Raw genomic sequence first — 21,215 nt, forward strand, 5'->3', positions numbered from 1 at the left:
TACTGTGCCTCCTACCAACAAAACTGTGGGACAAACCTTTGGTTTATAAAGTGGGGGTGATCTCTTCTACCTGCAGCAAAACCCCACTAAGTCCACACAGCTAAACAGCCCTGGCAGACACCCTATGCTTAAGGTAGATTCCATCTTAAGGTGGATTCCATCCACCAAAGTACATCGGCCAATCAACTTGGGGGGACTGAGTGCAAGCACTATGGATTTTATTAACAGAGCTAGTGAGTTGAGTACTAGCTCTACTCCTGCATGGGTGTTTCCCTGTTAAACCATGTGTGGGTTGGGCAGAACAGCATGGGCAGCTTTCAATGAGGAGAGTCAGTCAATGCTAAGCTGCAGTTACAAACCCCCCTGGGGTGGTGGGGGCATGAGCAGCCTGGCAAGCCTGGGGAAGCCTAAGGGTTTGGCTTCTGTTTTGAAGCTGCTGAGTCAGGGGGAGCACCCCGTGTGGCTGTGCTATGATGCCTTGCAGGGATCCGTCAGACACGACCCGAGGGGTGAGCACAGCAGAGGGAGCAAACAGCTACTGAAGACATGTGCATCATGGCGGGATAAATGCTAGGAGAATTTTAGCCAGAAGATGGCATCTGGGGACCAAAAGGAAAGCTCACAGCAACTGCACTCTGGCCAGCTCCTGTCAGTGCAACTGAGAAAGGCCAGAAGGAGAAGGCACTGTAGCTTGTTCAGCGCTAATGATGCGGGCCTTGCTGAGCCACTGAAACAAAAAGGATTTTCCTCCGTCTTACATAAACACAGAGCCCATTAAAAGTGACAAGAATGCAAGCAACATCTTCGGGGAAGAGGTGAGGACATAGCCTCTTGACTGGAACTGCCTGCCACATATATACCCAACAAGCTTCAGGGTGAAATGAAGCAGGCAGGATGCTGGGCCATATCCCCCTAACTGCCTGAGCTGACATCCTGCTCCTTCCTCTCTAGGCTACCTCACAGCCATCTGGCTACATCAAGTCAAATGACTGGCAGCAGGTATAGTGCTGGACCAAGGCTAGAAGCCATATCAGGAGGTACTTGCACCCTTCAAGAACAGAATAAACCTTTCCCCTCCACAGACCAAGAACAGTTGCCTCGTGAAACTATGTAATGGTCCCATAGATCCCAGGAACATTTCAAATGCTTCTGCATTTCCACAAGTTAACAGTGTGAGTAGGTATGAGGGGTAGGAGACAGCAAGCAAGAACTACATGGATTTTACGAATACAGAAACGAAGGATAAAGCCAGAAGCCATTGTGGCATCTGTTCCAGCCCCAGCTAGATCAACTTCTTAAAAAGGAAAGAAAAAGTCTTCCTAGGACTTGCTGGTGGAACACTAGGGGGTGGGGTGGGGTGATGGACAGAGACAGGCTAAAGAGAGAGAACTATTTCCTGTTTCAAATAGGCCCCTTTTGAAGATGAAGCCTGGCTCCTGGTTGCACTCACATGTATACATCTTGGAAAGCATTTGGAGGCCCAGGGCTTCCCTTACCTGCAGACACTTGACTTTCTGGACATGGTTGTGCTGGGAGAAGAAGGAGGCGTCTGATAGGACCAACTATAGTCAGAACCTTTCAAGTCCAAAATCACCTGAAGGGACAGAGAGCAGCTGTGTAAGACGTGTCATCCACACATCTCCATGTATGATGCCATCAAAATGCGACCCTCACAGAGGCAGAATTAAAAGAAAAAATGCACATTTCAACTGAAGGGCCATCGTACCCATCTCTGTGTCACAGTCCTTCCGAGAGGAGCAAAAAGCTGGAGTTACTGGGGTGGGGGAGTTAGAAGAGGAAAACCATGAAATGCCAGGAGAAAGAGGTAATTACCTCAATGGATTAACAACTCCTAAAAGCTATTTTTAACACATGCTAAAATCAGCAGCATTTTCAGCCTAGAGCTCCATAAAGACAACAATGGCTTTGGGGCTTGCTGGCCGCACCTTAACCACTTGTCGTTCAGTAGACACTCATGTCCTATTTGGCCAGGGCTAGAGGCACGAAAACCTCCCAGAACCAATCCTATCACAACCATTTCTGTGTGTCTCCCTTGTGACAAAGAGCCATTGAGTGTAAGGTCTACCTCTTGCTCTCTTTAAAAGGCACTCCACTAATGTCTACTTATTGAATCAGCGCATACTCGAGTTTAATACAAAATCCCATAGACAGGAAACCACAAAAATTTAGCTTCTCGGCTGACTGTCCAAGCAGACAATAAGAACTGTCTTCAAAAGGCTCAAACTAGCCTGTGACTTGTCAGTTGTTCCCCTAAGCATGACTCTTCCCACTTGATATAGTGCGATGGTTTGTATATGCTTGGCCCACGGAGTGGCACTATTAGGAGGTGTGGCCTTGTTGGAGTAGGCATGTCACTGTGGAAGTGGGCTTTAAGACCCTCACTCTAGCTGCCTGGAAGCCAGTCTTCTCCTAGCAGCCTTCAGATGAAGATGTAGAACTCTCAGCTCCTCCTGCACCATGCCTGCCTGGACACTGCCATGCTCCCACCTTGATGATAATGGACTGAACCTCTGAACCTGAAAGCCAGCCCCAATTAAATGATGGCCTATAAGAGTTGCCTTGGTCATGGTGTCTGTTCCTAACACCCTAAGACGTACAATATTAATGTCACACACACCAGAAGAGTAAAGTATTTTAAAATACAGTCATCTTTCCCTCAGACGGGAAAGGTTCTCAAGAATGAATTGATTAGCTCCAGAGAGGGTTGTCATGACAACAGTGTGACATGGGGTCGTTTGATAGCTCACAGCTCTGAGAGGATGAGCCTAGGTCTGGCCGTGGATCACCTGACTCAAATCCTAGTGTCATCGCTTATTAGAGCGGTAGCTTTGGTGGCCCTCACCTCTCAGTACCTCAGCATCATTCCCTAGAATAGTGAAGGCGAATGATGGCGGTTCACAAAGGATGGAAACACAGCATAACCCAGGGGCTGTAATTTCAGATACAATGGATGCCACGTGGATGACCAGAGCCCTGAATTCCGTATCTTTCTTAAGACTGGTCAAAGAAAACCACTTGGTCCACAGTTCCTACCTGTTCACTTGAGGAGGGCAGCTTGTGAGGGTCCATGGTCAGGCTCTTCAGATCCTCTGATATGGTCTGAAGGTGGGTAATCTCTCCCAACATGGAAATCTCTTCCTCCTAAAGGGGAGCAATTTGTGTCGTCATCGTGTGGGTCCCCTCACTGTCTTGTTCTAATCACTCCTGCCTGGGTCACTGCATGACCTTTTCAACCTCTCATGAAAGGCTTCTGAGATAGGAATCTAAGCTGAAGGCAACGTGTGCATTTTCTTTTTAGAAAGAGAAAGGGAAAAAGGTAGTCATGGAGTGACCTGTGTGCTGGGGACAGTGACCTGACCAATGCAGATGGGATGTTCACAGCCTACCATCAGACACAGAGCATCTTTACAGTGCTTGGCACGGTGGGATGGTCTGCCCGTGATCTTTCCAGGGATCCTCCTATGGGCTGAGGTAGCCCTGGAGGACTGACATGACTTGGGGATATGTGGGTCCAGATCTTTAGGACAGAACACGTATGTTCGATAGAGCTAACTGTCCCCCTGCCCCACCTTAAGAGCTGGCAAGTGGGATGGAAGCGAGGACCGCAAATGTTTCAGTCACTTTCCCAAGTACCAGTGGGAATGGAGGGCACAGGTACAGACTGGGGGAACAACTCAAATGTGAGGATTCCACTAGGGTGGAGAGACGCGCACCAGAGCCTTCCTGCAGCCTCCGAGAGGAGCTGCCGCAAACTCAGCTGCAGCATGCTCAGGGCTTACTTGGAAATTAAGTGGGAGCGGATCCACTGACATGCTTCCTGGGCTCAAGACATAGAAGCATGGGGTCCCAGGCTTAGCATTCGAGATAAAGAGGACCTCAGGATGTTTGTATCTAGTTGACAGATGCTGGCGTTGCCCTGGAACTCTACCTTAAGATTCTTTAAACACACCTTCATCTGCGTGTTTTCTGAGGTGGGGGAGAGGTGTGAATATTGAAAACAAGTCTCCATCTGTAGCCCTAGGTAGCCTAGAATTTACTGTATAGCCCCGGCTTGCCTAAAATTCACAGCAATCCTCTTGTATCAGCCTCCACAGTGCTGGAATTACAGGTTTGTGCCACCATGCCCAGATAGGCTCTACCTTAACAGTTTTTTAAAAAACCACCTAGGTAGGATGAGTGTTGCTACGAATTGAGGCACATGGACATCAGCTCCTTGCTAAGAATCTAATGTGTGGACATGCTCCTGCCATTGAGATTCAAGACAGTAGGTGGCTGTCAGTAGGCGGGTGGATGCGTAAATCAAGAAGGAAAGCCCTCCACATGACATAGTTCAAGCCGTCCAGAGGTTTCCATCGACTTACAATCACTGGCCGCAGCATAGAGATGAAGGTGCAGAACCGGCCACGTTCTTCGATGAGTGCTTTGCGCACAGCCTGCTTTTCTGTTTCTTCCAATAGGAGATATTTATCGTTGACGTCCTGGAGAGCGCTGTCCAACTGAGGCTGGATGTCACCTCTCCCTGTGAACAGAACGAGGCTGTATAGTCAGCCTGCTGAAATGCCAGCTTCTAGAACAAGTTCCCTTCTCTGAGGTTCTTTCTGGAGGTGAAACACACTTTTCCAGGACTCAAAAACACTACTCATCACCCCAAAAAGACTGAAAGCGGCTGCTTTTCTAGAAGCATCTACTTCCTGTTTCTAACATCTGAAGGGCATATGTATTTATCTGGCTTATTTGTCACTGAGGAGCATCGCCTGGGATGACTTCCTAGCTTGTATCCCTTATGCAACCCTGCAGATCCCTGTGCCAGCAAACCTCGGGACACACAACAAGAGTATTCCTTTCTTTACTTCCTCTGGAAGCCACTGTGGATGGGGAGTAAGGTGAGAGGCTAGGGATGTTTCCAAAAATGGATCCAAGCTGGCTTTGTTAGGTCCACCTCAGTCAAAGAGCCTTTGTTTAGGGACAAGTTTCAGTTCCTGAAGACAAAGGTAGGTTATTCAGCTCCCAGCCCTCCGACCTGGGAATCCTTGACAGTTAGGTTAACTCCCTAATGGAGGGCTCTAATGCCCTTCCTGTAGAAGGAGTCTATAGTTAGGTCTTTGTTGATGACAAAATGCGGAACAAAGCTATACTGAGCAGAGCCATATTATTTACTTATCTGGCCACACCACCAGACTCTAGTTATCTGAATAACATTTTACTGTTTCTGGTTAGAGTAGTAAGCAGTTAAACATCTCTAGAACAGGAATAGCTGTCTGTGTAAATACAGTTTTATTAAGATACAGCCACACCCACTCATTTACATATGTGTCCCAGAGTCCAAGAATATTTGGCCTTTTGCAGAATTACTCCTGTTGTATTTGCCTAGATCTGACCTGTTGCTGGCGACACCAGGGTCACACACAGGACACTAGCTAGCTCTTAAGCTTCTACACTGGACCTTAGGCAAATAAGCTTTACCTACACTCAAGCTCTTTCAGGGCAAGGTTTTAGCCCTCAGAGTATCAACATGTGTACAAGGCACGTGCTACGTAAGTATGTGCTTCATAATTTTAAACACAGATGGGACTGGAAGGGGTGTTAGGGCTATCCTAACTGTTCAGGTTGAAGAAGAGGTCAGAGCTTAGAGAAATTGAAAGATTCATCCAAGGTAAAGACGACTCCCTGAGCCCTTGACCTATATCCTCTCTGTCCACTGACTCAGTCAATGATGAATTCAGTTGCCATAGCTGCCCCCTTACAAACGACATGTAAGACAGTAAATGTAACCCATCATTTGGTGCAAAGACAGGCAAGGCTTGGGAGGCCTGCCTTGGCTGTAGGAATATATCCCGTGCTTTCTCTCATATGCAGATGAGAATGCTGAATCTGGACCAAAAAGCTTAACAGAACTTCATAAAACTCTAGACTTAATAAAAGTCCGAGAGAAGAGTAACTGTGGTTTGGTAAGAAAGAGCCATTTGTACAGGGAAGTCCTAAATTAGTGCATGATGGGAAAATCATATATAGTCAAAATCCACCCTTGAAAATACTTTGGATGAGCAATAAGCTCAGAATACACAGTTTTATACATAAATAACCTTCACTAGCTCACGAAAGTATGTAGCATCAGGTATATATAATATAAGGTATACATAATGCAGAGCACCTACGAACGTAAATGGCTGCCCCCCAACAGTCACCTTATGCATGAAACCTGCTTCCTAAGAAATTTCCAGCCAGGTAGTGGTGACGACACCTTTTAACCCAGCACTTGGGAAACACAGGCAGGCAAATTTCTGAGTTCAAGGCTAGCCTGGTATACAGAGTGAGTTCCTGGACAGCCAGGGGTATGCAGAAAAACCCTGTCTCAAAAAACAAACAAACAAACAAAAACAAAAACAAAGAAATTTCCAATATTCTTGGGCTGGCCCACTCACCCAGTCTTCCACTTACTCACTACCTGTCCCCCCAGAGAATCCCCTACCTTCATTCGGCACGAAGGGAACTAGGCATCCAAACAACCTGCCCATCTCAACTACTGCTTTCGTGTGTGGTTAGACAGAGAACAGTGAAGTCAGGCTCCCATCCTCTCCCGGGAAGTTCCATGGACACCTCTCCCTCTCTCAGATGTCTACCCTGCCGGGGCCAAACTCAAGTCGGGAAAGCAGGAATCATCAATGCTCTGACAACTGTGGATTTCCTCTGTGCATGGTAAAACGCTGACTTGTGCAAACAAGCCCAAGCACGCTGAGTATGTCTACCATACACAAAGCTCAGAAGCTCGTGGTCACCTGCTCTTTCTCTCTAGACTGTAGGATAACACAGCCCAGCACAGGGATGATGGGGCCTTTCCTTTGTTGTGCAGTCTCTTCTACACTGTCTTAACAGTAAAACATACCAGACCAGACTGTTCTTAAGTTAGGAAACAGGGAGCCAGGTTGGGACGCGGGTGGGAGGAGGTGGGGCATGCTGGAAGAGAAAGCTGATCTATGTGTGATTTTTGACCAAACATACTTGGATATGTTTTGATTACAGAAAAATTCTATTTTTATTTTTTTAAGGATTTATTTTAATTGTATGTATATGAGAATTCTGCCTGCATGTTATGTATGTGTACCATTTACATGCAGTACCCATTCAGGACAGAAGAGGGTGTCAGAACCCCTGGAACTGAAGTGACTGTTGATGTATATGAGCTGCCTTGTGGGTTCTGGGAACACAACCCAGACTCTCTGCGGACCTATCTCTCCAGCTTCTATAGAAGAAAAACTTTAAAATAACAGACTAGGGATGAGGAGATGGCTCAGTAATTAAAGTGCTCATTGCACAAGCAAAAATGGAGTTCAAATGCTCAATGTGTCACTTCAATGCTGGGTGGGCAGAGCAGCCCACCTATAGTCCCAGCCTCAGAAGGTGAAGACAGAATCTTGAGTAAGCTGTCCAGTGAGACTAACCATATGCACTAGTTCTGGGTTTGACTGAGGGGCCCTAATTCAAAAGAGGGTCCCGAGGTCAACTTCTAGCTTGTACATATACATGCCTAAAATATGTACACCACACACACACATGCACATACACAAACATATACAAACACACACACACACACACACACACACACACAAATACAAGGAAAGGTAAAAAATCTAATATTATAAAATTGCATTTTTACTTCCTGTCACAAGTTGTAACACATGTGTCTAGTTGTAATTAGTAATAGCCTTTTGTTCCAGATGTGATGGCATGGGCCTCTAATCCTGGCCCTCAGAAGTTAAGTGGAAGGATAGTGAGTTCAAGGCCAACCTAGGTGTGATAGCTATTCCTGGTTGTCAACTTGACTACATCTGGAATGAACTATAAATGGAGGGCACACCTGTGATCCAGATCTTGAGGCTGGAAGACGGGCTTCTGACCTGGATCTTGACATGGGATGACAAAGGGTTTTGATCCACATCTTGAGGCATAGTGGCCATGAAAAGCTTAGGCCTAGACAAGGTACTACATGCCTTCAATCCTGGGAGACTGAGGCAAGCAGAAACCTGAGTTCAAGGTCAGCCTGGGACAGAGAAACTACTAGATTCTTGAACTTCCCATTCACAGCTGCCCATTGTTGGGTTAATTGGACTGCAGACTGTAAATTGTCACAATAAACTCCCTTAATATAGAGAGACATTCTATAGTTCTGTTGACTCTACTGAAGCCTGACTAATACACTGGGTTACATACTGAGACCTTGCCTCAAAAACAAAAATTGCTTTAAAAATAATAAGAAAGCAAAATGAGTGTATGATCAAACTGGTAAATATATAGATGCATATATGTATATATAATAGTGAAGTTATTTTAAGTATGTATTATGTTATAATTAGAGGACTTTAAAATTACTGCATTAAAATTACAGTATAAGCTGTAAAGATTGCTCTAATCATGGTTATAGTGGGAATTTTTTTTTCTATTTAGGATATATCAAACCAAAACACAATGATTATTTTTTAAATTATTTAACACACCATACAATTATATTTAATTTACACACATGGTATATATATTAAACATATATATATATTTATTTATTTTATATGCTCTATAAAATATTTGTATATATAACATCTCAGCATTGCTGAGAGATGCACGCTGGCTCCTTATACCCCTTAATGGGTTTTTGTAAAGACTTTTTTATTCTGTATGTATGAGTGTTCTGCCCACATGTATGTCCATCTGCATGCAGTGTCTGCAGAGACCAGAAAAGCACACTGGAAATCCTGGAGCTGGAGTCACACAAGGTTGTGAGCCGCCATGTGGGTGCTGGGAATTGAGTCTGAGTCCTCTGCAAGAGGAGCTAGTGCTCTTAACTACCAAGTCATCTCTCTGGTCCCAAGGCACAGACCACTCTCTCTCCCACACAAGCTCCACCCCCCTGCCTCACTCCTGCTCCCTCCATGCTGGCTGGGCCACCAAGATCTCTGACATAGACAGCTGCAAGAGCTTCCATAGTCTCTCCAGTCCCCCTGGAGCTGGCCCACCCAGAACAGCCTGAGTTGCTTTCCCAAGGCAAATGTCACCCTCTTTCTCAGTAGCTCCGGCTGCTCGAGAAAAGTCTAACACCAAATCCCAGGTCCTAAACAAGGCTGTCCCTGCAAGGCTGAAACGGGTCACTCTTGTCCATTCACAGGCTCCACCTTCCCCTGGCACTCTTTCCTTCCTCCCCGGGCTGGGCAGTCAACTTCCTCTTCCCCATCTGCTTAACAGGAGTTCACCCTGTATCCCTGGTCAATGCTCCAGTCTCCAGGCACTGTACCCATAGGTTCTTCTTGATGTCAGAAGTTCTTAATCCTCATCTTCCACCATGAGGCTCTCCATCAAATTTCCTGTCTTACCTACCCTTGGTTATTTATTAACTTGAGCTCAGTCTGCCCCGCTGGTAGCAGAATCCCACCAGGGCAGAAACTGTATGATTTTGCCAGTTGTAGTGTCTCACTTTGCATACTTGACTGGAAGTCTACAGGCAGTCAAGATATCTCCAAAGGAATGAGATACCGACATAATAACTCCGTTGAGTTGACTCAAGTAGCTCAACCATCATGCCCTAGATAGCCTAAGAGCTGGGAAACTCTAGGACCAACCAAGCAGTGGCCAAAATGGAGAGCTTGGACATCTCAGATGGCTTTCCAGACAAAATTCCTGAACAAAGAACTAACTGCATTTGGCCGTTTCTGTAAGTCATCCCAGCCCCGACTTCCTCTAGCTTCCAGGTCTTGATTTTACTCATGCAGGGGAATTCTGAACACTAGTCAGGAACCCCTTGGAGTCCTCTGTGGGAAATCATCACGACTTTCTGCAGAAAACGCTCCTGAGCTACCTACCACACTATAATAAATGGAAGGCACATCATGAGCCAAAAGAGGAAGGAGGTAGGCACCAGGATTGCGATTAAGCAGGGAGAATTTACAAAGCTTTCTGGGATCCCAGCTTTTACAATGTATTCCCCTTCTTTACATAAACATTGATGGCAGGGATTAGTAGCTTTTCCATGGGGAAAATGGAACAAAGTGGCTTACACAGGACCGTAACTACCAGTGCTGAGCTACTGACCACACAGCAAGACTGTCTGTCTGTCTTCTCTGTCAGAAACCCAGACCCACCGTGACTCCTGACCATAGATCCACAGCTCTTCAACAAAGCAGCTAGATCAAAAAACCCAGGTGATGGTACTTCCTGTGCCTCATGCTGCAGCCAACCATGTACACAGGAAGCTCAGAGTTACAGGAGACCTTGAAGAATAACCCAGGCCAAATAAGCTGCTGGGTGCAGCGAAATGGCCAAGAGCCTTTCTTTATCCTGAGACCAATGCTGAAGAAGCCACCAAAATCCTACAAAAAACACTTACCTTCCACCCTGACACACATCAACACTGACCCTGATTCCTATCCCCCACATTTTTACCCCTCACAAATCAGACCTCAGCTCACAACCCACAATGGCCACAGGTGGTCCTTCTCCTCTCTTGCAGTGGTCCAGAAAAATCCTGGTACATCTAACAACTAGCAGCAATAAATACAGGCTATAAACACTAGCACGTGGGGCACAACTGATGCCACAGCCGGTACAAATATTGAAATGAACAGGCAAGGTGATGCTGGGAATTTGCATGTCAGGAGAGATCCGTCCTTACCATCCTATACAAAGTCATCATCTATGCCCAATGCTCATAACAGGTTTGGTGACTGCCCAAAGAAAATGTTCCTAAAAACAAGAAGGAATGTTACATAGAGGGCCACAAAGAATCTGAACAGACTCTAACAGCCATTACATCACACCCTTCCACATCGTAAGACACTAACTGAATTGTCTCTGCGTCTTCATACTGAAGGTTTCTGGGTTATCTAAGACTAACGGTTGCTTTTCTCCTTTTTAACCTGTGTTTTTGTCACAGGGCACCAACTGGCCAGGTACCTTAACTCCTGATCCACCCACCCACACCTCCCAAGTGCTGCAATCACAAGTGTACACCACCAAGCCGCCCACTACCAGACACTCATTAGGTATAAAGGAATGGCGTAGGAATGTGTGCCAAGTGTGGCTTTCAGCTACAGACTCCCCTGTGCCCGCTTGACCACCACATCCTTGTGAACACCCAGCTCACCCACCCACCCTTCTCAGTTCTACCATCACGGGCTTGCTAGGCCCAGCTGCCTCTTCCGGGAAGCTCAGACAATTCCTTCTCCACACACACAGATACTTCCTCCACAGAAAGCTGGACCACTGATATCAGTTTGTAAGATGTTACATCGCTGTCATTTCTAAGAAAACAACACATACTCAACTTGGAATTCATCCCAGTTCCTAGCACAGAGCTTCAAACACCCTGAGAGTTTCCTGAATGGCAGGTGATGTGTGAATGGGGTGTGAGAAAGAGGCCTAAACTCGGACTGAGCTCAGACTGAGGGGCTGACTGCCAGAAAGAGCAGCTCCTTCATTAGAAGGTTGGAGTACTCAGCTCTAACCCTGACCTCAGGAAAGGAGGGGCTGGAGAATGAGTTCAGTCAACATTGCTCAATCCTATCTATATAACCAAGTTTCCACAAACCCCCACAAACCCTTGGGACCATCTTAGAGTGAGAATGTACTGAGAAGCTGAGAGGAGACAACCCAGAGGCTTTGTGTCCACTCTCTAACCAACCCCATCCCCACCCGTTATCCCCAGTGTCCACTCTCTAACCAACCCCATCCCCACCGTTATCCCCTTCCCTTAGGCTGTTCCTTTGTTTCACACCATCAACTGCCCCAAGCGTAGTGTTTCTCTGTGGGTAACTGCCCCATTCAACAGTCAGTTGATCTTTCCTTGTCTCTATACCCACAGACAATGTGAATGAAACACAGAGCTCTGTGGTTTTGCCTAGGATCCTGTCTGAGCAATGGAGGAGTAACAGTGCTGCAGAGATGTCTCTCTCACACACACACACCCCCCACCCCCCCGACTACGAGAGCAGAATCTCAGAGCACAAAGCCAGAAGGGCGTGTGGTTTTCATTCATTCCAAACTTACCTCATATCAATCTGAACAAATAAAATGCAGTTTGCCCCATGCACTGATTACACCTGGATGGTCCATCAAAAAAGATCCATGTGCTATGATTCAGTTCATGGGAAATACCCAGAAGAGGTGACCCCAAAGTCTGAAAGCAGGAGAGTGCTTGTTGAGAACTGGGAAGCCAGAGACAGGTGGCAGAGAGGTGATAACAAAAAGGCATTATTAGATAGTGGGTTGGCTGCACAGCACTCTGAATATATAAAAGCCACCAAGAGAGATAATCTAAAATGATAACTATGTTACATACATTTTTATTGTTATAAGCCAAAAATATGGCTGTGTCACGCCTTTCTTCTTTCCAAAGGTTAACTAAAAATCTGTTTATTGTATAATTTCATAGTCGTAATACTGAGACCAGGAAGGGATTATCTTTTTTTAAATTAGGGACTGACTGACCTAACCACCCCATAAGGTAACAGAGGCAAGACTGTGTTCTCAACAAGAGCCAGCCAGCCAAGTCCCACCTGTCAAAGGAGCCCCCCGTGGATGGAGTTTGTAGACGACAGAATCCAATGGAAATACTTCTTGGGAGCTCAGAGAACAGTGGGACACCCCGGCAAGAGAGCCACAAGGACAGGGTGCATTTCCAAGATGGAACCCAAAGCGACTGGCAGTTTGGTCTCATGATCACCCATGATAAGGTTCACGTTAGATCAAGACAATCACTTTGAGAATTGAACTTAAAGATAGGAAGTCTTAGAAAGGAGGCATCTCACAAACTTCCAAAGTAAGAAAGACTTCTGCTTTTGCTCTTGCTGTTGAGATGAATGGGTTTAGAAGAGCCATGCCTTGTGTCTAGACAAGGGTATATATTCTGCAAGCTTAATGATACCAAATCTGACTTGAGAACCCTTTTGAGGTAGTATTTAGTGTTTGTTTTACATATGGAATCAACCAATATGTTCGTATCTACTCAGGTACATACGCATAGATATAGAAATATATTGACTTCCTGTGCAAGCATGCATTTAAAGCATGTGGTATTTTCTTTTTCTGAGAACCTAATACTGACTTAGGAATACACGACAGCTCCTAGAATGTGGTGCTGACAGTGTAGTGGCCAATTGCCTAAGCAAGAAAATGATTAAAGTGCACACACGCGTGTACACACACACACACACAATTTTCTTAAAATTATGGAAAATTAAATAGGCACAAGTGATTATTCTGAGCCTGCAGGAAAATGTGGATAGCCAGCATAGGTCAGAACAACAGCGAAGAGCCCACAGTAAGGAACACACTGTACCCAGCCACCTAGATTTCGGGTGTACACTTACCCTGAGCGTCCACTGGCAAGGGCACACGGTGAGCAAGTGCAGGATACACATTTGACACAGAAAGGAAAACATACAGTCAAACTGGCATCTGAGCTGCCCGTCTAACCTGTTGCCCATCTGTGATAGCCGCTGGCCAGCACACTTATATGTGTCACACCCACATCCGTGAGAAAATCCACCTCCAAGCTCCCCTCCTGCCTGTCCAATACCCCTTCCCTCTCTATTGTTCCTCCTCACCTTCATACTTGGTAATGCCCACCACTAGAGGCTAAGAGTTTGCTAAAGAGAGAGAACAATCCAAACCCAGAAGAAACCGTTTAGACAGATGCCTTAGCAAGAAAGCCTTTCTCATATGATTCATTAGAACTTGGGGGTGGAGGAATCTATAGAGTTCTGATATCACAGTGGAATGAAAAGCAAAAAAATTAAGAAGCCTAAATTCTTAATATAATAGTAAACATTCTACTGCAAAAAAAATTGGGGCTGGAGAGACGGCTCAGCGGTTAAGAGCACTGACTGCTCTTCCGGAGGTCCTGAGTTCAAATCCCAGCAACCAAGTGGTGGCTCACAACCATCCATAATGAGATCTGATGCCCTCCTTCTGGTATGTCTGAAGACAGCTACAGTGTATTTAGATATAATAATAAATAAATAAACCTATCCGCTCCTCGGCATTTATAATCTTGGTTTTGCAGATACAAATGAAAACAAAAGCAAAAACAAAAAAACAACAACTGCCTATTTAAAGAGCTAATACCAGCATTTCAGCCATTTTTCTGACAAACCTTTAGTGGTTTCAGCTAGAAACAGAAGGGCTCACCATAACTCAATCTTTAATTTTACTTTTACTGTTTAAAGTGCTGAGGGTTGAACCCTCATTGTGTTTACAAGCCACATTCTGTAGGAAGCGTCTGCCTCTGCCAAAGACAGGGCCAGCTAGTGCCAGGCTGATCTGCACAAAGGCATCTGAATTCTTCTAATGGAACGTGAGAAGAATGACCAGATCGCAGATCAATTTTGTGAAAAAACAGGCAATGGAAAGCTGCCTGCCGGCACCTGAGAGGGCCCAAAGTGACCATGGCTGTGTGAGTCAGGCTCGGATCTCACAGGACACGTAGATCCATGTGACATTCATCTGCCCCAGCTCACTAATTAATATCTCACTGGCAGAGTTAAGGAGCATGCCACTTGAAGTATGTGGGCAGTCTCAACTCAACCAAGTCTTCTATCAGAATGGGAAACGCCATCTAAGCAGAACCCCAAACAACTCTCAGATTTCCCTTAAACAATGGCCCTTCCGTCCCAGCCTCTGGTCAGACCCCTGCTAAGTGCGCACCCAAGATCCTGACAGAGTGACGACCCTAAGCCCTCTGCAAGGCCGCATCACACAACAGTACCTCTAAAAATACACTTAGGTGTGTTAGGGGGAAGACTGATAAAGAAATCAAACTTGTGTTATGATTGTTCCCGTAACTAGAAAATCACCCAGAATGCTGCAAGCATCTGGACCGACTGGTTCTGGGGGTCCCAGCACAGGATCTAGAAAGAGGACATGGGTAGGACTTATAAAGGCAGTTCTTCAGAATCTCATCATCACAGCCCCCGCTCCCTAAGCCTCAGGCTCAAATGCCCTAAGAAACCTCACCATCTGATGCCAATTATTCTGAAGTCCCAAGGCCAGGCACATTTCATGTTTGGTGCAGCCAGCATCCTGAGTCCTGAATCATCCTCTGTAGCCAGGATGTGTAGCTCATTAGTGTCTAGGCAGCCTGCACCGGCAACCAGGCAGGTTCCTTTAATGGTACACTGTGACCAAGCCATCAGGCTGCAACCTGAGGCACAAATTCTGCTAATTGGACAATTCCAGAGACTTTGAGTGGCACAAGAAACCCCCTTACCTCTATGTAGGGCTTAGATAAAATGGATAGTCTCTATATACAGGGACACGAGGCCTCTGAAGAGGGAACTCTATAAAGAGCTGAAGAGAATCAGCTACTTTCCCATGTTTCTTTTTCAATAGACTCCCAATCCTTCTCTAAGCCTAAGCATGGCCCCTGGACCTCCTTCTCAAGCCCATCATCATTCCTCTTTCAGAGCTGCCCAGATGTCAACCAGGCAGACAATCTGCGCTACTGGGGGGGGGGGGTGCTCAGAGTGATGGACTGTGGGGGCCCCAGAGTAATGGACTATGGTAACAACTCCATTCACATTTTCTTGTAGACCCATGAAGATAGTACAGACTCTAAGCCCTATTATTGTCAGGTGCTAGCTCCCAGGTACCCTCATGAGAGAGAACATGAAGTTAAGACACTAAGCCCCTCAACCGATATCCCAGAGAAACTACAGCAGCCAAGAAGGGCAGAAGATTTCAGTGTCTCTGAAAACACTACTGTATTCATTATGAGATGGCACAGGTATTTGTGAGAACTGAAAGGAAGAGGCCATTTAAAAAAAAAAAGAAAGAAAAAGAAAGAAAGAAAAGCCAAAGCCTATAAAGCTTTGTCTGTAATCTCCACTGCTCTCCACCATCTTACCTCTTCAAATATGTTTTCTTTTCATTCCAAACAATCACTGTTTGTTGAGGAAGGGGAAATTGGGGGGCGGGGGACATGCTTGGGTTCTCTCCCTACAAAAGTTGCTCTGAACAACCTTGGCACTCATAAAACAGCCTGCCAGAAGAACCCCATTTTATCAGTTGAGATACAACAAATTAAAGGCTGGAGAGCTGGCTCAGTGGCTAAGAGCACTGGCTGCTCTTCCAGAGGACCTGGGTTCAAATCCCAGCACCCACATGGCGGCTCACAACTGTCTGTAACTCCTGTTCCAGTGGATTTGATACCCCAACACATGCATCCATGCAGTCAAAACACCAATGTACATAAAAAAAAAAAGATATATATCTAAAGCTAACAAGAATTGCTGCTTTCTTCTATTCAAGGGAGATTTTTCCCACATTTTGAGACTCCAGGAAATGTTACAAAAGCTTGCAGTGTAGGCACACACAGCTAGACCTTTTCTCTTTAAGCCCCGTCCAATCTAGAGGGGCAGAGATGGCCTCCTGAATGTGACAAAGTCTTTGGTTTGTCATGAAGAACTGGAGACGGGGGTAGGGAAGAGACGGCTTCCACCAGCCTGGTGTATGAATCTTTCTTTGGTGGTGAATCCTTGCATGCCACCCGCATGAACACATTAAAAAAAATCCCCTTAGGCGGCAAAGACTAAGTGTGCAGGCTCCACCTCAACCACCGCCCATGCACTTGGGAGAGGATGTCAGGGTTATAACACCGGGGAAGAGAAGGACATCATTTCTGTGATAATGACGATGGAGAGTCTGCATAACAGCTCCTCTGCACTATCGCAGAGCTCCCAACAACCTTTCTCTATCATCATCATCATCATCATCATCATCATCATCATCATCATCATCATCATCATCATCATCATCATCTACAGTATGTTTGAACCTGCCCTGTTCTGAAGACAGATGTGGAGTAAAAACAAAGACTTAACCAAGGGCTTAACATTCATCCATGTCCTGCACTTAAAGAACTTAAGTGAAGGGACTGAAGAGATGGCTTAGCAGTTAAGAGCACTGGCTTGCTCTTCCAGAGGACCTGGGTTCAATTCCCAGTACCGACATGGCAGCTTACAACTGACTATAACTGCAGTTCCAGGGGGTCTAATGCCTTCTTCTGCTCTCCATGGATACCATGTATACACATGGTGCACAGATGTATATGAAGGCAAGACACCAATACACATAAAATCATAAAGTAATTTTTAAAGAGAAGACGTTGAATCCAGGTAGGTGGGGCTTGCTCCCATCCATCCTCCAGGCGCTCCTCATCTAGGAGGCCTAGGAAGCACACGGCTCCTGGTTCAGAGACGTCACACGTCTGCACACTTCCGCTTACTCTCTGAGAAACCACATCGACGCAGACTCTTCAGTTACCTTTTTTTGCCTTCTTCTGCAGTTTCAACGTGTCAGAGGACTTCTTTTTTATCTCTTGTCGAGCTTTCTTATATTCTAAGAGAAAGCAGAATATTAAATAATTTTACCACTCTGCTCAACCTTTATCCTAGAAAGCATACTCTCAGACACCCTGCAAACAGCCTACTGCAAATACGCATGTGATAAAAGTCACAGTGACATCTCACGACAAAGGAGCTGTTTACATGACAGACAGCTGAACACACTGAAATCTCTCCCTGTCCTGCCAACACCAAGAAAATATGCCACTGGGGATTCGGGGAAGACCGTCATTGCCAATGTTACCTACTTTCTCAAAGCTCTGGGGATCCTGAGGTGCTGAAGGCATAAACAAGCCGGGGCCAGAAGAGTTTTCCTATAGCCCAGTTCCGTCCATATCACTTTCACATCTGAGCACACACACATGGGGCAGGGGAGATGCCTCAGTGGATAAAGCGCTTGCCATGCATGCTTGAGGACCTGGGCTTTGATCCTCAGCACCCACAAGAAGTAAAAAGCCAGGTGTGTTCCTGAGCACCTGTAACGCAGGCCACCTGGGATGAGAGAGAGTGGATCCCTGGAGCTCACTGACTGACCAGCATAGATGAAACTGCTAACTCCGCTACAATGAACCTTTCTCCAAAATAGGTGGACAGCTATTGAGGAAGATGACTGGCACTGGCTCTAGCATTCTTAGGTATACCCATGGGTACATGCACACACATATGTAACAGACAGACAGACAGACAGACAGACACACACACACACACACACACACACACACAGACTACACACACCCATGCACGCACACACACACGCACACACACACACACACACACACACACACACACACACACACACACATTCCTGCAATCCCTCTTGGTGGGACAGGAAGCCCATGCAGGAAGTGCATGTTGGGGGCACTCTACTTTTGGTAGCCTTCTGTTTCTGAGTTTCTCCCACCTTCCAAGACTCTCCAAATAGCCTCCCTCTCTGGCTCCCCACCCCACTATCCAGTATTCACTGCAATGAGGCAGGGTCCCCTTCAAATGTCACCTTGTTTTCTAATTCCTCAACCTATGTGTGCTCGCCTGCACCACCATGGAACTGGCTCCCCAGTACCCTAGCCTGCACCTCCCTGTAATGTCCACGTCCCTGAGGACAGTGATGGTGCCCTGGTCTCCCACATGCCCTAGGATGCAGGACACATGTAGCATATGTGACCACTGATGACGAAGTGAAGGAGGTACAGTCTCCCCATGCCTGAAGAGATTGGCATTCGGATCTCCTGTGGCCTGTCCAGACAAGGAGCCACCTCACAGATATGCAGAGACTGACAAAGGGCCTAAATGTGTCCTCAGGTCCCAGCTGTCTCTGTTTCGTTGGGAACATTAAGGAAAACAGGAGCTGATGGGTGTTTCTCTGCATACACCTGGTATGGACAGGAAGTGTACAGATATTGAGTGTCGATCAAGGGATTCTCTCTTACTATACAAATATAGTTGGTCAAGTAGAGAAGCCTTTGCCGCTTTCTCCCTGTGATGGGGCTCAGAAAAACCACTCCTAGATAAGCTCTACACACCATGTCTCTTTCGTAGTTAGCATTGTTGTGTATTTACTGAACTAATGAAACGTAAACTATCAATCTTTTCTCCATGTGTAGATAACATTCACATAGTTCTATTTTCTTTCACCAAATGAAACCATGGCTGGACATGTGTGGTGAACCTCAGGAGATAGCAAGCAACGGTTTGGTTAAACTCAGTGGGAATATAAGTCCTACAAATTTGCACACAGCCTTGATGGGTCCTGAAAAGCTTAAGACTTAAATACTGTTTCAAACACAGGAGCTGGACGCCAGCCTGGAGATATGGGTCAGCAGATAAAAGCACGAGCTGCTCTTCCAGAGGACCCAGCACCTACATGGCGGCTCACAGCTGTAACTCCGAAGTGCATGCAGCCTTTCGTATTTTACAACATTTTTTCATCAAAAGGCTCCACAGAAGCTCTCCAGGGAGTGCATGTCCACCAGAGCCTGTCATCACCTAAACACCTAAAGTCAAGATGGATTCATGTATTTAGCGGCACACAGGGACTGCAGGGGAATTCGATCCCTCTGCGTGCCTGAATGTGGAAAATGAATGATCTGAACAGATGCCAAGTCTCCAGTGGTCACAGATACCTTCTAGGAATGTGTGGGGGGTGGGGGGCATCTTCATTGTCACACCTAAAGCACAATCAACTGTCCCTGGGACTAGAAGTTGGTCTATCTCAGGAGCCACCAAACACAGGCTGTCTTCACTGAAGCCTTTACTGTGCTGTGTCTTGTCATAGGGCCCCTTAGTCCCTGTATTAGTAGATGACATACCTACCTTTCTCTATATCCCACAACACCCAGGAAGTAAAGAACCTCAGAATTAGCTGGCACATGCCTGTTAACTCTCAGTGCTAGGAAGGCTGAGGCAGGAGGATCATGTGAGGTCAGGAGGTCAAGAGCTGTCTAGACAGTGTAATGGGGCCTCATCTCATAACCAACCCACCAATGAGCCTGACCTACACAAGGGACAGGCGTTATTATGGCCCTGTTCTGTGGGCCTGCAGGATAGGACTATAACATTTCATCACTTGATAGTAGCCAGTGCGCTCTTTCCTCTGCAGGTAGCACCTAGCTCCATTCTACACCATCAAGATCCCCAGGACTAGCTGAAGGAGTCCACAAAGCCTTCTTATCCAACACAATATACATAAAGAAAATGCCCAGTACCTGGCAGGTGGCCCCAAGGTCATTTTGAAGGTAAACAGGCCTTTAAAATGTTCTGAAATGCCTTAAGTATGCATGTTTGGCATTGAACCCACAACTACAATACATATTAACTTGGGTGACTGAAAACCCACAGAGCAGAGACCTGGTGCTCGGCAGTGTTACATGCCAGGTAAAAGGCAGTCCCTCCTGCAATGGGAACACTTGGGACCACTCCGCCCCCGAAGCTGAAACGCCTACAGGATGCCCCAGGAGAGACAGAGAGGGCTCCAAGCTGTTTTGGTGACAGGAGCAACACAGTGGTGCCACCACCGTGCCACTCATAGCCACTGTGCTCCATGCCCCTTGCTGTACCTTTTGCGTGGTCCTTGTCCAGCTGGTTGGCCACTTTCTTCCACTCCTCCATTTGTTCTTGCAGTGGGTTTATCAGGCAATCAATCAAAGCACTTTTGCCAAAAGATAAAGAACAGGAGAGGTTAACGAGGTGCTTCCTGTTCTCCAGATCCACGCTCCACCAATTCCGGCACTTCAGGATGAAACTGAAGGACCTGCAGTTTGAGGCCAGCCTGGATTACCCCGGCGACACGCCCCAAGGGATTTACACTTAGTGGTCAAGGCAGACTTAAGTCATTTCCTTGAAACAAGTAGCGGCAGCATAAGGAACCAGCATCGGCTCCAAAGTGCCAGCTTCAGAATGAACGCCCTTGGTCTCGGGACGCTTTTGATAACTATTAAGGAGATACAAATGTAAGCTGGGTGTGTATGCCATTGATCCCAGAAACCGAGAAAGCAGAGGCAGGTGGATCACTGTGAATTCCAGACCACCCTGGTCCACACAGTGAGGAGTTCCAGGCCAGCCAGAGATAATCTACTGAGACCCTGTCTCAAAAACAACAACAAAAACCCAAAACCCCAAAAACAAATTAAATTAAAATAAAATATAAAAACAACCACTAAAAAACAACATAAACGTGTTGAGCTGGAGTGACCTCTTTATTTACTCTGCTGTCTTCTAGCCCACATTAAAAGCTAGGTTACAGGAAGCTGGGGTCACCCCTCAGGCCAAGCAATGGAAACCACCAAGAGACAGAGACATTTGAGCTTAACTTTTTGC

General features: G+C 46.2%; 1 protein-coding gene across 8 annotated transcripts in view; it reads right to left on the reverse strand.

Moving 5' to 3' along the window:
• Mtss1 (MTSS I-BAR domain containing 1) overlaps positions 1-21,215 on the reverse strand; it is a 146,493-nt gene that overhangs the window by 10,790 nt on the left and 114,488 nt on the right. For all 8 annotated transcript variants that reach the window (XM_031359142.1, XM_031359138.1, XM_031359140.1 and 5 more), the window contains exons 5-9: positions 20,456-20,547; positions 17,323-17,397; positions 4,383-4,540; positions 3,055-3,162; positions 1,497-1,594 (exon numbers count right to left, since the gene is read on the reverse strand). In XM_031359142.1, coding sequence (XP_031215002.1) covers positions 1,497-1,594; positions 3,055-3,162; positions 4,383-4,540; positions 17,323-17,397; positions 20,456-20,547 — 531 coding nt within the window. The remainder of the gene's footprint in view (positions 1-1,496; positions 1,595-3,054; positions 3,163-4,382; positions 4,541-17,322; positions 17,398-20,455; positions 20,548-21,215) is intronic.

The sequence above is a fragment of the Mastomys coucha genome, unplaced genomic scaffold (assembly GCF_008632895.1).
Source record: "Mastomys coucha isolate ucsf_1 unplaced genomic scaffold, UCSF_Mcou_1 pScaffold7, whole genome shotgun sequence".
In the NCBI taxonomy this organism is placed as follows: domain Eukaryota; kingdom Metazoa; phylum Chordata; class Mammalia; order Rodentia; family Muridae; genus Mastomys; species Mastomys coucha.